This window comes from Mastomys coucha, unplaced genomic scaffold (genome assembly GCF_008632895.1).
Source record: "Mastomys coucha isolate ucsf_1 unplaced genomic scaffold, UCSF_Mcou_1 pScaffold21, whole genome shotgun sequence".
Classification (NCBI taxonomy): Eukaryota; Metazoa; Chordata; class Mammalia; order Rodentia; family Muridae; genus Mastomys; species Mastomys coucha.
The window spans coordinates 14,773,469-14,791,520 of NW_022196904.1; the positions used below are offsets into that span (position 1 = coordinate 14,773,469).

At 45.0% G+C, this 18,052-nt stretch overlaps 1 protein-coding gene across 5 annotated transcripts in view; it reads left to right on the plus strand.

The window, feature by feature from the left end:
- The window catches only part of LOC116101691 (pregnancy-specific glycoprotein 22-like), an 80,589-nt gene that overhangs the window by 30,476 nt on the left and 32,061 nt on the right, over window positions 1–18,052 (plus strand). The window contains exons 4-5 of one of the 5 annotated variants that reach the window (XM_031385460.1): window positions 178–537; window positions 3,884–4,388. In XM_031385460.1, the coding sequence (XP_031241320.1) occupies window positions 178–537; window positions 3,884–4,167 (644 nt within the window). In that variant the 3' untranslated portion in view covers window positions 4,168–4,388. Of the gene's footprint in view, window positions 1–177; window positions 538–3,883; window positions 4,389–16,061; window positions 16,144–17,624; window positions 17,985–18,052 lie in introns of those variants that run through there. The other 4 variants (XM_031385461.1, XM_031385457.1, XM_031385462.1 and 1 more) reach the window with 4 other exon arrangements.

Consider the following 18,052-nt stretch of genomic DNA (forward strand, 5'->3'; position numbering starts at 1 on the left):
TTCTAGGGCACTGAGGGAATGGAGGCCATGTTGCTGACTTCCATCAGGTGGGACAGACACACACACACACCTGCCTGTCTAGGCTGAGTGAAGAGTCCATCTGTTCAGGATGCAGGTCGTCATCTTTCCACCAAGCACAATGATCCCATGTGATGACCTTTCTTCTTTCCCTTCCAGCCTCCCTTTCCTTGTGCTGTGATCCTCTCACCTCTGCCCAGCTCGTGATTGAGCCAGTGCCACAGCATGCTGCCGAAGGGGAAAGCATCCTTCTCCGTGTTCTTAATCTGCCAGAAGATTTCCAGATTTTTTCCTGGTACAAAGGAGCGTCTACCTTCCACGTCTTTAAAATTGCAGAATATAGCAGAGCCAGGAACTCCATTACCAAGGGGCCCGCACAAAGCAGAAAAGAGACAGTGTACACCAATGGATCCCTGCTGCTCCAGGATGTCACTGAGAAAGACTCAGGCTTGTACACACTCCAAACAATAGACAGAAATTTCAAAATTGAAAAAGCATACGTGCAAATCCATGTGAACAGTAAGTGACTCTCTTTGACTTCTAGCTTCTGGGTGTGGCTTATCCTACTTCATAAGTGGATTATGAGGAGTGACCTGTGCCTGCTATCTCCACCACTGCAATGTGTCCTCACATTGGGGTTTGGACACTTACTGCAGGACACACCTGGGGTGGACCAACAGCAGTAGGTCAGAACCCGTCACCTGTCTTTACCTGCAGAGAGGAAGGCCTGTGCTGGCCAAGGACATCAGATACAGCCCTGACCCTAGGGTCTCTCACCTTGCACATAGCCCTGAGGAAGACTCTGGGGGGTGGGTCATTCAGGCCCTGCCTGAAGAAGTAATTCCAGGTCCTCACAGAGAGCACAAGGAAGTCCTGGCTGCTAATCTCCATCCCTGTTTAGACTCCAGGGGACACTGGGGAGTGTTTTTGTCACTGCTTGTTTTTGGATTCCCGTTGGAGCTGACATGGGAGAAAGCTCTATCAGCGTGTGGAACCAGCCAGTGAACTGCCATGGGAGCCATGGTTAGGCTAGGTCCCTTGGACATCTACCTCAGAGAGTCAGCAGGGAGAGCATAGCTGGACAGGTGCCCAGGCCATTAACTAACTGTCCTGAGGGGCTTAGGAGACCTCACCCGAAGGGCAGGGTCCCCAATGCAAGGAGCAGAGGACACATGTCCTCCTCTGCAGTTGGTTTGCTTTGAGGTCCACCTTCTGGAATTGTCTTCTGCAGGCAAATGATTGCAGAGTAGTTGAATTGGACAGATCCAGACATGAGGAGTAGTTCACTTCGTGACCACTAGATGACAAGAGAAGACTGAAAATAAGTCAGCCTAAGACTGCACACTCTGCCCACTCTACCGAGGCTCTTGTCATGTTCAGAATGGCTGAGTACTCAGAAATGCTCAGAAAAGTAGTTCCAGGAGCCACAAGCTTAACTTGTAGCCTGGCTCCATCCCTGTCTCTACACAGTCTCTCAGACCTACTAAACACATTACTCTTTCAGCAGATCCTGTGTTTCTATCTTTGTGCTGTTCCCTACCTCCACATATCCCATAGGGAATTACCTAGACAGAGGGCAGCTGCCTGCCAGGAAGGACATGAGCAAACCCTAGGTGAGGCTCAACCAGCACAGGATGCTGAAGAGTCCCTCAGAAACTCTCAGTAGGTTTACAGAGACACTGTCTTCTCTCTAGGGTCCTGGTGACCTCCTGCTTCACAGCCACATGGAGCTCCCCATACAAGTGCTCTTGGGTCTCCTGATAATGCACCCTGACTGGTGACTCCAGTGAGCATGGGTCTCTCTCTTTCTTAGACATCAGTCAGCAGGTCCCTTCCCAGTCCTCACAGACATCTCTGTCACCTTCCTGCAGGGAGTGGATTCCACCTCATCAGTGCATTAAAACCACAGGGCATCCTAGGTACTCAGGTGGAATTGTGTGTTATAAAGGAAAGTTTGGGGAAGACAGCAGAGGGTTGAGCTGTTGCTGTCCCAGAGCACAGGTGTGATTATCATTCTTGTTGCTCACTGTGTGGTCCTGAGCACTGAAAAATATATACAGTGAAGCCACCTGGGGCCTGAGGCAGGACTCAGTGTGGAAGGGACAGAGCAGGACCCTGGATACTATCCCTGACAGCAGTCAGCATTATCCTAGGACGGGCTGCACCCAGAGGAAAGAAGACAGCAGAGCTTGGGAGCAGTGTTGTAGTAAGTGCTGTTTTCCTTAGAAAGAGGGCAGAACAGGCAGCAGCTGCCATGTTGGCCCACCATGTACTTGCCTGTGTTGGGTGCAGCTCCTGGTAGTATTTCCTGACATAGGTGAGGAGAACAGTGCCTGATTGTGTGGGAGGAGGGGAGCTTTGTGGAAGGAGAGGAAGGGCTCCCTCAAGTTGACTTCTGTCCTCCATCTAGGTGCTGAGTTCTGCATTCACCCATACACACGATGGTGGACAGCTTTACCTGACCAACACACACACTCATACACACACCTTCACACACACACACACACACACACACACACACACACACACACACACACTCCCACATATGCACAAGTTAATGTGAGCTGGATGTTTAACCACTATCAGCAGCTTTAAATATGAGAATTTCATCAACACCTGGCCTTGCTAGGCCCCGAGACGTTCATTCTTTCATACACCCACATGTCTGAGCCTGTGCACTTACTGGAATTTCCAGAAAGATTAAACTACTTTGTAAAAACATGGTTCTAGCTTTAGTGGACTGGAAGTCAGACCAGGCAGCTCATCTATGTCATGGTTGAGTGCATCCTGAGACAGAAGAGATTAAAGGAGTCAGAAGGCGAACACTGGGGCTTGCGTGGAAGAGCTGAGGGAAGGTACCTCTATCTGCCGGTACCTCTATCTGCCACACCTTCTGAGCATGACCAGGCATGTGAGGATAGTGAGGGTGAAGACACAGGAGGACAGAGTTCCCCACAGAGGAAGTGACACACAGTCAGGTGTATCAAGAACATGGAGGTTGTTTCCTCACTCCCTGACTTGTGCAGACACTCCTACTCACCTCCGCTGAGTGATGGATCTAAGCTTCTCTGGCTACAGGACCACATCTTTTCACCAAAGACAAAGGTCTCAACACTGATGGATTTGTCTCTTTCCCCTCTATCTTCCCTCTCATCCTGTGTTCACCCCCTCCATGGTCCAGCTCACTACTGAATCAGTAAGAGGAGAATCAGGAACCCGAGGATCTAGACTCAGCTGTAGCTGTCCCCAGAGAACTTCTGGTCATGGATAGCATTGGGCTTCCTGTTAGAGGTGACAGCGAACAAGGCTTTGCTGACTGTCCAAGTCCCATAGGGTGTGGGATCAACTGTTTATTGCCATGACAGCTGCAGTCATGTAGGTCACCTGTGTACCTCCTTCTCCTGAGCTTCAATGGACAGGTGTCAGGACATAAGCCAATTGTTCTGATGGACTTAGGAAAGTCACTGGAAAATAATGTCCCTAAGGGAAGGGACAGAGGTGACAGTTCTCCAGGCACCTCCTTATTCTCAGGAATCCAGCCTAGGGTAAGTGGATCAGATGCTACTGATGTGAGAAGCTCCTGCATCTCCAGGTCAGAACATTGCTCATATCTAATCTTAACTCATAGGCACTGCAATGATCATGCACAGTGTGTCCTAGTGTAGGGAAACTGAGGCACATCAACCTCAGTAGCAGAATTAGGGTCACACAGCCCTTGGTTAGCACATGCAAAGCACAGATATGACTGCAGTCACAGCTCTGATTTCTTCTCCCTGGAAGCTTTACTAGGTGTGATCTGTAGAGGGGCCATTTGAGCTGTCTGAAGGATGACTGTCATTTGGTCCCCTCCTCTGTTTCTTTGCAGAACCTGTGACACAGCCCTTCGTGAGAGTCACGGACACCACAGTCAGAGTACAGAGCTCAGTGGTCTTCACTTGCTTCTCAGAGAACATTGGGACCTCCATCCGTTGGCTCTTCAATAATCAGAGTGTGCAGCTCACAGAGAGAATCACACTTTCCCCATCAAAGTGCCAACTCCATATAAATCCTGTCAGGAAGGAGGATGCTGGAGAATATCAATGTGAGATCTTCAACCTTGTCAGCTCGAAAACTAGTCTCCCAGTCAGCCTGGCTGTGATGAATGAGTGACCCCTCCTCTCATGCTACAGCAGGGGGGCACATTCCTTTTTTAATAGGGTATAAAATGGATGAACGTTACGTAGTAAACATTGTCAACAATGGGACATGTACTCCCGGCATAGTGGCTCCTGCCTGTGGTTCTGATATAGCCATGTGTAGAAAGACAGGCCAGCCAGCATTTAAAGTGAGACTTGGTGTCTAAAGGAAAATAAAGATATCAATATGGTAAACAGTATTGCAATTGTGTTTAGAGTTTAGGTTGCGGATCTAGTATTCTCACCAACCCTGAGAATCCATGGCAACTAGGTTCAGGAGCCCCCAAACTTCAGGATGTTCTGAGTGCCCTATTAACATGGTACAGTGTTTCCACAGAGACGAACATGCTCTCCTATGCTCCAATAGCTTCACCTATCCCTAAGGCTTCGTGGACATCAGTCACCCATGGGAAGGGAGAAAGTGACAGAAGGGACTGCCCATGTTTCTCAATGTACATCACTGGCTACTAGATAGTTTTTTTTTAAAGATTAAATCTCCTTTATTTAGAAAAAAAAAAAACAATGAAACATAAGAAGAACAAACCAAAACAAAACAAAGAAAAAAAAAAACCAAAAAACACAAAAAAAGCAATGATTTCCTCCCAAATCCATGCTTGGATGTTGCTTGGATTGATCTTCTGCTTTTCTTTTCTTTTTCTTTTTCTTTTTATTAGATGTTTTCTTCATTTACAATATCTCCTTTCTTAGGTTTCCTTCCAAAAAAAAAAAAAAAAAACCAAAAACTAAAACAAACCCCTTCCTCCTTCCCCCTGCTCAGCACCCCACCCCGTCCTGATGCACAGAATTGAAATCTTTGTATAAAGGCCAACTGACATGCTTCTATCCTAGGAGTGGCAGTCACTCAATTCTTTGTCATATAAATATATATAACATAGATAATATATAAATATATAACATATCCAACTCTATATAATGTATATTTATATGGGATTTCTCCCTGTAGCTGTTTTGAAGCACACAGTTTTGGGGGCATGATGCTTAGTTATACTGTCATGTGACCATCCCCACTGTCCATTTCTAAAGTATTTCTAAACTTTCCCTGCTCCTTTCAACTGTGTGTAACCCAATCTACTCTTGTCTAGCCATTTGACCAAACATTTAGTTATTTGAGGTCAATATTATTTTCCAGACGTACAGCTCAGGTGGGTGTTTTTGCTCACCAGTTCCAGAAACGTCTATAGATTTTTCTTTAGGATTGTCTCCAAATAAGTTACATTCATCTGCAGATAAATTTTACAGCCAATTGATTCACCACCTTCCATTTCTTTTCGTTGGGGAATGGTTGTGTTTAGGATTCCTTAGCGAGTACTGAGCAGAAGTGATCACCGCAGCATTGATCATGTTCTTAGAGGGAAAGCTGTCAGTGTCCCCATCACGTACTGAGCTGGCTCTGTGTTTTGTTTTTCTTTAAAAATTATTTATTCCCTCTACATCCCAACATTAACCCTCCTCCTCTCAGACCCCCCTTGCAGCTCATTTCCTCATCCCCACTCCTTCTCCCTGGGTGTCTCCCTCAATCCCCCTCACCTACCCTAGCACATCAGTCACTGCAGGACTTGGCACATCCTCTCTCACAGAGGCCAGACAAAGCAGTCTGGTTAGGTGAATGAGATCTTCAGCCAGGCAATAAACTCAAGGTCAGCCCCTGCTCCGGTTGTTGGGGGACCCACATGAAGACCAAGCTACACTTACGCTATGTATGTTTGTGGGTCTGCATCTGTTTCCATTGGCTGCTGGGTGGAGCCTCTCAGAGGACAGCCATGCTATGTTCCTGTCTTCAAATATAACAGAATATCAATAGTGTCCGTGATTGGTGCTTACCAATGGGATGGGTCTCAATTTGGGGCAGTCATTAGTTGGCCATTCCCTGTGTCTCTGCTTTATCTCTGTCCCTGTACTTCTTGTAGGCAGGACAAATTTTAGGTCAAAGGTTTTGTGGGTGTGTTGGTGTTCTTATTCCTATGCTGGGAGTCCTGCCTGGCTACAGAAAACGGAAAATTCAGGATCCATATCCTCTACTGCAAGAGTTTCTTTCTTTCTCTCTTTTTTTAAAATAACTTTTATTGCTCTTTTTTTAAAGTTTTATTGCCTTATGATGAGAAAGGATAAATGATTTCAATTTATTTGAAATTTTTAACATTTAAAAACATATCTTAAATGAATAGAATTAAATCACATTCTTGTTTCCCTTTTGTACCCCAACTCCTCCCAGAGAACCTCCCTTCAATACCTACATTACCTCTTTTTGTCATATTCTTTAAAATTTATAATATATATATATACACATATACACATACATATACAAATATATATATTTGGTTTTTCAAGACAGGGTTTCTCTGTATAGCTCTGGTTGTCCTGGAACTCACTCTGTAGACCAGGCTGGCCTCAAACTCAGAAATCTGCCTGCCTCTGCCTCTCAAGTACTGAGATTAAAGGCATGTACCACCACCACCTGGCTAAAATTTATAAAATATTATAACAATGAGTATTGGAAAAGTTGTTTGATATAAAAGATCAATCAATTTAACAGTCTTATGTAGATGCTTGTCTACAGCAATACTGAAAATACATAAGCTTTTCTCAATAGAAATTTTAAATAACTCCAAACATATTAACTATATATTTTAAAAAATATATCACTACTAATATTTTTATAAATGAACATAAATATATGAAGTGTTTTTGTTTGTTTTGTAGTTAATAGAGCTTAAAATCTTGGCCCTTAGTGTGTGTGGTACAAGCCCAAAATAAGAACAATTTTTGGACATTGGCTTTCATTGTAATAAGGCTGTACTTCAATGACCCTCACATCACCAAAGGATTTTACCTCCATCGTAGCTACGCTGAGAGTTGACAGTTCTGCTACGGCAAGGAATGAGTTGTAGACACAATTTTTGACTTCCTGCTATGGTCAAAGCTATTTAACTTGAGTGAGTATCTTTATTCTCAGCCAACAGAGAACAGGTTACATTCATTTAAGAAACGGTGTATGTATTAAAATGGTCTATCCATAAAGTCATTCACCAAGTGTTTCAATGAACAATGGTTCTGCTTGGAGGGTGGCACAGACATTAGGTGAGGGTAAGAATTTGGCTCATTGGCTGTGATAATTTGGAAAAGCATTGTCTCAGAGAAAGAGTAACTTATAAAGTCCTCTTCTTCAAACTTGTTACAATAGTTACAAATGTCAAGCAAAGCATTCAGCCTCACTCTTTGTTGTTCTCTTACAAGCCACCTTCCAAGTTAATTGTTTAAGTTTCTTTTGGCTGTATAATACTTTTGAAATATGTAAGCTATTCTCAAAACCATAGTATAGTGTATAAACACGAAATAAACAATCCTACTAATAGAAAGGCTGAGATAGGAGAAGCATGATTTCAAGACCCTTATGTTGTACACAGCAAGACACTGTCACGAACAAACAAGCAGAAAATGTATATGGATTGTACAATATTGGACCTATTTCTCCAGTTACTAAATTAGAGAGACCACTGATGACAGTCAACAAATTTCTAATTCCTCATATTTTTGGATTTCAATTGATTAGCATATGTTGGTTATATTAATTTTCATATTAAGATATTAAAAAGTAAATGTCACTTCCTGTTGTTTTTGTTGTAAGAGGTGGAATTAGGTTTGTGTGGGTTTGTTGAAAGATTACTTTCTTGCTTCTTCTAGGGTGTAGTTTTGCTCCTTATGTTGATGTTTTCCATCTATTATCCTTCATAGGGCTGGATTTGTGGAAAGATATTGTGTAAATCTTGCTTTGTCATTGGAATATCATGTTTTCTCCATCTATGGTAATTGAGAGTTTTGCTGGGTATAGTAGCCTGGGCTGGCGTTTGTGTTCTCTTAGGGTCTGTATGACATCTGCCCAGGAAGAGTTTCAGTTAGAGTTACTCAAATGGTCATCCTGGGCCTATCACATCATAGAGCTGCCCTCCATATGGTGTTCCCCCCTCACTGATTTCCGTGCTCTCTCCCTGCTCTCCCTACATTTGATCTCCTCTCCTCTGCTGCCCTCCCCATCCTCTCTCCCACCTAAATCTCTCCATTCCAGTCAAAGCATGCTAGGGGAGACACAATGCACACCAGTGGATTGCTGCTCTTTCAGAGCATCATCCAGATAGGTACAGGATATTTTGACCCTACAAATCTCAAATGCTGAGGTTGAACATGCGCAAACACATGTGTATCACCATGTAAACAGTCAATGGTTTGTGCTACCTCTGCGTGTGGTTGTGTGACCCCTGGGTACTAGGTGGGTTTTTTTCACTTTGCACACACTGGTCTGGACTGTTGCTGCTTCCTGTCAGTATGTTATGTCCACACTGGGACTTTAGAATTTAGTGCAGGAAACACTCAAAGTAGACAAACTGAATTATTTGAATGCTTTATATGAATTCATGCTGTTGAGAGCAGGATGTATTTTTTTGGGAGAAGTAACTCAGCCAAAGAATCAGGATAAGCCCACATTCTGTGGGTCTTATTATAAATGTAGTCCAAGAGAGATCCTTGGACTGAGAATCTGGCTGAGGGAACTGTGCACTCTTAACAGAAGAGACTACCAGGAAGTCCTGGCTCCAGATAATTGTCCCAGTCTCCTGAGTCTGGATGATCTGGGGGAGGGTGAGCAGAGTTGGAATCTGATCTTTTAGAGCTAATAGAATGATTTATTAGCTGTCTGAATCTCCTAGCTCACAGAACCATCCAGTGCACTGCCATGAGATCCACAGTTAGGCTAGGTCACTAGGGCATCTCATTCTGAGTCTCAGAATGGAGAGCACAGCTGTACTCAGGCCATTAGCCAAATGTTGTGATGGACTTAAGAGACTTCACAGGAATGTCATTGTCTCCAAGGGAGGGACATCAGGCTTTCTTGATGACTTCATGCCTTCAGGGATTAAGTGTAGCAAATTCTCTCCTGTAGACAAATAGTAACAGACAGTGGTGATCTGAACAGCTTTCCTGCCCCAGTGTTAGGGTCTCGTTCATATTTAAGGCTACCTTGTAGACACTGCAACACTCATTCATGGAATGTGCTATCATCAGGAAATCAAGATACAGGGAATACAGTGTACACGTGAGCCTCACACAGGCCACAGGTGACAGATGTGAAGCACAAGCTATCTGTTTCTAGCCATATATCCAGTGTCTCCATCCTGGATCCTTCTCAGGTGTCTGAAGAGCAGGAGGATCTGGAGTTGGTATTGGTCATCAGTAGTTGAAGGGACATCTTGTCCAGGAAGTGAAAACAAATGGACAGTTAGATTTGACCCTAGGACTTAGCCTCTTGACTCTGGAGAATGTCTACAGAATCAAGACTCCTCAGCCCATGTACTAGACAGGAAATCATGTGTTTTCTGGGTGCCACTGCCATGCCTCCTGGAAGGTGAAAGAAAGGACTTTGCTTAGTTCCCCCTTGTTTCAGTAGATCCTTCATGAAACACAGGGTTTTCTCTTCTCAGGGAGTCAGTGATTTCAAACAACTTTAGCATCTGTCTCTCATCTTACCTTATTTTGCTCTTTATATATATATATATGTATATATATATATAAAGACATATATATATATATATATAGCCTTATATATACATATATATATATATACATATGTATATATATATGTATATGTATATGTATATATATATATAGCCTTAGATCCTGTATGTTGGTAACAATAGCCTCATATGTCATAAGTTAGCATCCCAAATCCTGTCCCAGATCTGCCAAACTCACCTATCTTTTAGAGCATAGTTCCATCATATTCTGGCTCTCTATCTCCTTCTAGTCAGATTTGCTTCTGAAAACATCTACTGGGAGGGCTGGAGGCTCAGTGGTTGTGAGCACTGGATTCTCTTGTAGTTGATCAAGTTGATTCTCTAGATCAAGTTCAGTTCCTAGCACACGCATGGCAGCCCATAATCATCTGTAATACCATATTCAGAAGATCCAATGTCCCATTCTGACCTGTGTTGGCACCAGGCATGCTTGTACACAGCTATGCATGTAGCCAAAATTATCATGTACAGAAAATATTGAAATCAAGCAAACAGCCAGTTCTGTATCAGGAAATATTCCTGCATGGTCCTCACCTGTGTGAGAGTGAGCATGACAGGCCAAGGAAAAATATAATGATTCTGTTTTAAATCTGTTTGCCTGTCCCTCATACCATTTCTTCTTCTGAGGCTCATCCTTTGCATTTTGGGGTCCTGTGCCTTATGTCAGTCGCCATGGAATCCCTGGGAAGACTGTTCCACCTTATAGTCTAGCCTGGATAGTGAGCTGAATTCCAGGCGTGCTCATCATCTTATGTGAGATTTTTCTTTTTTCTTTTTGGTTTTTCAAGACAGGGTTTCTCTGTGTAGCCCTGGCTGTCCTGGTACTCACTCTGTAGACTCTTGAACTCAGAAATCCACCTGCCTCTGACTCCCTAGTACTGGGATTAAAGGCATGCACTACCACTGTCCAGTGAGATTTTTGAATACAATTTTTTTTTTTGAGGACAGGCTGTGGATGCTTCAAGGGAAGATCAATGTGTCAAGGGCCATCTTTAGCTTGGAGAGGGTTTCTGAGGAAGGAGTGTCTGGGAGCAGCAAAAAAAACCAACTGTAAGTGAAATGGTTGGTTACAAGCAGACAGTCTATGTTCTGCTGGAGACAGCTTTCCTTCCATACAGCTCTCTGCTCTTGACAGTTTTATCTCGCAATTCTAAAAATTCTCTGGATAGCTCATCTTTTACCGACCAAAAGCCCAGTTTTTTATATACATATCAGTTCAATCATCTACTCCAGTTCCCTTTTGATTATCTCAAGAATCAGTATCCCATGACCCCAGTCCCTTGATTCTTAGAAAGAGACAGCAAACACATTTTTTTTTACCATTGCAAATGATTTCAGAGATCTGCCTGCCTTTGTAAGCATAGACAATAAACTTAGCTGGGAGGGATCCCAGGGATCCCACCCTGAAATCACCATTTCTACCATGCTTGGGCTTTGACCTAAACTCTCTTTTCTCCTAGGCTGACCTTGAACTCAGGAATCTGCCTACCTTTGTATCTTTCTGAACAGCTGGCTCATAGTGCAGTTGCTTCTGTTCTTTTAGGTAGTTGAAGCCCCTCATATAATTCATATTGCATGCTTATATTTTACATAGCAGAGAAATTTTATAATTTTGAACTCATGTTTTCAGAGTTTTTTCCCACAGCCTGAAGGGTTGTCCTGAAGGTTTCAATGTTTACCATATTGCTAAGATATAAACATGCCCTTGCCTCCTAAACTCCTGCTGCTTCTAACTATCATGGAGTCACTAACCTTGACAGGGAGAATATTTCCCGAAGGAAGAGCATGAAGATAAAGACTATTTGTACAAACAAGCCTCACACTCAGCAACTGTCAAAACTCATGGAGGCCCATGCCCTGATGGCTCTGTTCTATGGGCAGGAACCTTATCATTCAGTTCCTTGCATGGCAATGCCAAACGAGGCACCAATGGAAAGTTTTCTTATGTTTGATCTGTAGGACAGCCTTGAACAGCAAAGCAGCGGAAGGTGCTGGTCACAGCTCAGCAGTGAAGGTCAGTGCAGCTGGAGGGACACAGCTCCATGGTGCAAGGCAGGCAGTGGGTCACTGAAGACCAGGAGAGACACTGGGGCTATGATTCCAGGTCCTAGGTCTGTACCATCAAGCTCTGCAGCTCAGCTCCCATATGACACAGAATGTCTCTCCCACACAGCACAGGAGACCCACCATGTCTTAGCACTCAGCTCCTCCTGCATCTGCCCGAGTCACCTTCTGCCTGGTTCTCCTAGGACATGGATAGGGGGTGGAGATTACAGAGATCAACAGAGGTTGAAAGATGACTTTGCAAGTATCAGAGGTCCCACAAGGGGCCATGTTCTCTCTGATGTCTGCACAGCACTGCCACCCAAGGCCTCCATCACAAGGGACAATTATAACCCTATGGAGGGTGAGTATGGTAGCCTTAAAGCATGAACCTGGGACTCAGAACAAACCTATCTGTGGAAGACAAATGGTCACAGCCTCAGAAAGTGACAGGCTGAAGTTGTCTGAGGACAGCTGGACTCTCACTCATGTCACCAGTGACACAGGAGTCACCCTAGGAGTGTGAAAACTGGAACACAGTAGCATGACCCATTGACCTGGACATGACTTGTGATTACTTCTGTCCCATCATTGCTACAACTGCCCATATACAGAGGGCTAGAGCCAGCATGCATGGTCACCTCTGGGTTCATGACAGACCCAATACACAGACACTTCGGCTGGCCAAGCCATCCTGATCTAGCCCAAGTATATGCATCCAGGCTCATCCTTGAGCTAGAGTGGGTTAGAGGGAATTTTCCTGCCTTGAGAGGCTTAGGGTGATGTAGACGCAGGGGGCATCTCAGACTAGGGCTCAGTAAACACATGAGTGTCCACTGGGACTATTCTGTGTGTTTGTTGGTGATGAATCAGGGCTTGTGCATGCTACTTGATTACTTTTTTATTAACCTGCATGTTAACTCTGCCTGGGACCTGCTTAACTGAGGCAGCCTGTAAAAGGCTACTTACTGATAATGCAGTCTTTTATAGATCAGGATTTTCCCTCCCCTCTGCTAACATCACATGTGGATTTATTCTGTTTGGTCCAGATGGTCTGGATATCCTGCTTATATCCCCCTCAGATATTCATTTGTATCCAAGGTCAAACCACCTCAACCTCTCCTTCCATATAGCCTCTTACCCATCTGCACAGTACTCTTAGATTTTCGATTGAAAGGCCCAGGCAACCTCTCAAGAACTCCTAATCCCCAACCTCGCTACTAATAATAGCAGATCCTATATATATTTGTATAGAATTCTGACATTGGTCTCTACAGGAAAATAGTGAAAAAAATTTACGGGTTTTGGTAATTGGATCCTTGAAATATCAGCACTGAAATTTGGGATGAAGCCTTGGTAGACAGATGGATAGGTGCAGAAGTCTTATGGATAGATGCAGAAGTTAATTCCCATCCTGTGCCCATGGGAACAAGCAAATCCTAATCCTGTCCTGAGATTCCTGCTCTGTCTCTTACTCATCTCTTTCCATCTCTGATCTTCTGGGTGACTCTGTATTGGTCCTGGAATGTGGTTGGGGATATTTTACCATGTAGCAGGACTTTCCCAGGGGGGAAGGTTTTTCTTTCATTTACTAGTTCATGCTATCCTGTTCCCTCTATTTTTTTTGTTATTTTTTATTAGATATTTTCTTTATTTACATGTCATATGATATCTTCTTTCCCAGTTTCCCCTCTGAAAAAAAAAAGAAAAAAAAAACCCTGTACCCTTGCCCCTCCCCCTGCTCACCATCCCACCCTCTCCTGCTTCCTGGCCCTGGCATTCCCCTACACTGGGGCATAGAACCTTTACAGGACCAAGGGCCTCTCCTCCCATTGACGACTGACCAGGTCATCCTCTGCTATCCACAAGCTGTTGGAGCCAGTAGTCCCACTATGTGCTGTTCCCTCTATTGTGCTTTCTCGGACTCCATTCTTCATGGTCTCCATTCTTCATGACCCAGAAGAATCATCTTTGAACCATGCTCATGTTCCTTTCCCCCATACGTCCCCAGCTCCTGTCTTGTTTTAGCTGGTGATTGGCTTCTTCTCTGATTCCAGTGGAGCCAGAAGGGGCAGGTGATACAGATGCCCCAGAGGTTTTCCTGAGTCAGGATGATATCAGTGCTTTGAAGATGCTGTTTTACTTACTGTTCAGAATGTCAGTGGTGTATACCAGAGTGTTCCTGTGCTCGGGATATGGGGAATTTGGAAAAGTGAAAACTCAAGGTAGATGCCGCTGAGCTGTGTCTTGGCTTGGAGGGTCCAGCTGTGAGGGGCTGAGGACTCCAGGTCATGTGATGCCTGCAGGGAGAGAGAGACACTCACCTGGAGAATGCGGAACTTCTTGTGGATTCTCTCTGTGGATGAGAAAAGTTTAACTGTTTAAAACAATGTCCTAGTTAGCATTCACTGCCACATTGACACAGCCCAAATTCACCTGTGGAGAAGAATCTCAACTGAATAACTATCCTTATTAGGTCTAGCTACGGATGTATCTGTGAGGGATTGTCTTAACTGATGTCCCAGGCCACTGTGGGCAGCACCTTTCCTAGGCAGATGGTCCTTGGTCCTATAAGAAAGCTAGATAAGCATGAGCCGGAGTACCAGCCGCTGAATAAGCCAGCCAGTGAGTGAGCCAGCCAGAATCATGCTTTTTTGCCTTCATATCCTTCCCTGCTACAAAATGACACAGACCCACAAAGGAACTAAAGCTTTTACTCGCTCCTAAAGTGCTGTTGCTCAGTGTCTTCTTTATCATACCAAGAAAAAGAGACCTAGAATAGCGTATTGGGGGAGCAGCTGGTACATCCATTTGAATCAGTGTTCTATGTACTCAAGAGCAGATGCCCTCAGCACCCTGTGGACAAAGAGAAGGAAGAATTGAGACCCTGGAGATGGGCCAGATGGTAGGGGTGCAGTCTTTTCATTACTGTCCTCTCCTTTGAGTCCAAAGAAAAAATTTCCAGGCATTTCCTCTGAATTTTTCTGAGCTCAAGGCTCCTCGTCAGGGTGCCTACCCTCTGGATGCACACTTTTTCTAACTTTAGTTTAGTTCTCCCAGGACTTCCCAGGAAGAATCTGGAACCCTGTCTTGATCCACCCTACACTAGATGGAAACAGGGGTTCTGCAGAGCACAGTGAGTAGGATGACGGGCCCTGCATGTCACCTTGCTGAAGGGATCAAGGAGGGTCACATTTGACTTGTTGACCACCCCTAATGTAACCTTAGACATGCGATTGCAGTTCTCCCAGAGAAATCCAGGAGGCAATATCAGGGGACCCACACACACACACACACACACACACACACACACACACACACACACCAGTCAAAAAATTGTTTCCCTGAGCCATGACCTTGCCTCACACACAGGTTTCCATCCCTGTCCCTACTAACCTGGAGCACTCTCCCAAGATCCTTGTGTCTGAAAACACCCCTCTGTCTGGAGAATTAAAGTCACCCTCCCTCATGGCATCTTTCATAAGGGAAGACAGGATTTCTCCAGGGCGATCACACAGACAAAGGACAAAGGTTACCCAGGAAGACTGGAGAAAACACGGGCTCACCCAACACAGAGCTCAGCTAACACATAATGCTGGAATGTTGCCTTGAAACCCTCCATAGGAAGAGGAACCCATAGTCCTTTACAGGACATGCATGCCACCACTTTCCAAAACCCAGGACATGAAACTCCTCACACAACTGCTCCTGGGCCGGGAACTTGACTGGTGACTGTAGTGCTAAAAGATTGATTTTCATCCCTCTCATCACTCAGCTGGTCCCTTTCAGCCCTCAGAGACACCTTCCTGCCTGGAAATCCCACCTTCCCAGAGCACTGAGGGCACATGGCAGACTGGGTGCTCAGCTAGGTCTCCATGTCACAGGGACACATAGGATGGAGGCTCTCTCATAGACGCTGACAGACTCAAGGCTGGGAGTCAGCAGATGTCAGCCTTGAGATGAGCTGTTGTTCTCTGAGGGCACGGGGATGTTTATCAGCACAGCTCCTCAAGGTGTTGCCTTGAGGAGAAACGTAAATAGAGAAAAGTTGAGAGGGATGTGGGACAGCACTGAGAGTAGAAGGGACTGAGCAGTGCCTTGGAGACAGACCCCACCACCCATAGCCCATGGGATTCTGGGAAGAGCTCCTGACTGAGAGAACACTCAGCTCAGAAAGACGAAGGACAGCAGAGCCTGAGAGCTGCATTGGAGCTGAAGGTCTTCTCCCCAGAACAAGAACATGACAGTGAGAAGACAGATGGAGGCATCCTCTGTGCTTCCCTACAAGGGGTGTACCCCCTGGCAGGGGCTCCTGGTCACTGGTAAGGGTGCCTACTCCATGACTATGTGGGGAACAGAACTCAGAATGGTTGGAGCTTCCTGAAATGACAGGAGTCCAAGTGGAGACTTGGGGGTTTTGTTTGTAATCATAAGGCAGAAGGTGCAGTGAGCGCTTAGGTTTAGCAGGCTGAAGCTCTCATTGGAAGGGAGCTGATGAGGGGAGAGAAAATTGCCAATTTTCCCTACTGAAAGTCAGTCACATTGGCTGCTCTGTTGTGAATCCTGATGTGTCCAACCATCACAGGGTGACTCTCCAAATAGAAGTCAAACAGATAACAAGATGGCTCAGTTTGCAGAGACACGACAATCTCAGTTCAGTCCTCAGTTCCAGCATTGTAGACAGGGAGAAGGGACTCCTGCAGGGTCTTCTCTGCCCTCCACACCCATGTTGTGGCCATATTAGGACATGAAAACACTGAGACATTTATTTGCCTTCACACTTGTGCTGTGGCACGCACCCACACAAATTCATGCTGAGACAAATGCCTTCACAAACCCACACATACAATACAGAAGTAAATGTAAAAATGTTACAACACCCTTGAATATAATAATTCTTGTTAGCTACAAGCCTAGGAACTGTGTAGATTAACCCATGGACACATCCATCCATCCATCCATCCACCCATCTACCCATCTATCCATTTATCTATCCATCCATTTTCCATCCATCCATTTTCAACCCATTCATCGATCCAACCATCCATCCACCCACCTGTCTATCCATTCATCAATTTGTCGAATCCATCCATCCTTTCATCCATTTTCCATCCATCCACCCACCCACCCATCCATCCATCCATCCATCAATTTATTTAACTATCCATCCACCGATCCATCCATCTTTCCTCCCTTCCCTTCCTTCCTTCTCTCCCTTCCTTGCATCCATCCTCCATCTTTCCATCCTTGCCTTTTTCTTTTCTTCATTCTTTACTCCTTGTTTTCTTCCTCTTCATTGGTCCCTTCCTTCCTCCCTCCTTCCCTCTTTCCCTCCTTCCCTCCCTCCCTCCCTCCCTCCCTCCATGCCTCCCTCCCTTCCTTCCCTCCCTCTTCTATTGATGTCCGAGACTTTTCCAGGAAATGAGTCTTCCTAATGTCAGATTACTGCCTGTCCTTCCAAAGCCCTGACTCCAGTGGGTCAGAAGTCAGAGTATCTGGAAGATGATCTCGTGGGTTGACTGGTACTACAAAGGGAACAAAGAACAAAATTTCAGAAAGTAAGGGTTCTCTAGAGGAGGCGGTCAGCCAGGCATCCTCTCACCAAATATGGGGACACTGAAGGGTGATCCAGGTGATCAGAGAACTGCATAGAGAGTTGATGACACAGTGAGAGTCTGTGAGGGAATGGAGGTCATATCAGTCACCTCCATCAAGGAGGGTGGGCACACCTCTACCCACACCCCTAAGCTGAGTGCTAACTCCACCTGCTCAACATCAATGCTTGTTCTCTCTTCCCTTTTAGCTTCCCTTTTCACCTGCTTGCTCCTGCCCACCACTGCCCAGGTCACCATTGAATCAGTGCCACCCCACGTGGTTGAAGGAGAAAATGTTCTTTTTCTCGTACACAATTTGCCAGAGAATCTTATAGCCTTAGTCTGGTTAAGAAGACTGGGGAAAATGAACCATGCAATTGGCCTATATGCAATGAACACTAAAATAAGTGTGATGGGGCCCATGAACAGCGGCAGAGAGACAGTGTCCAGCAACGGGTCCCTGTGGATCCGCAATGTCACCCAGAAGGACACAGGATTCTACATCTTACAAACCATAAATAGACGTGGAGAAATTGTCTCAAGAACACCCATGTACCTCTACGTGTACAGTAAGTGATACTTTGTGAACTCTGGGTGCTGGGTGGGGTTCATTCCAGCACACACACACAGAAGTGTC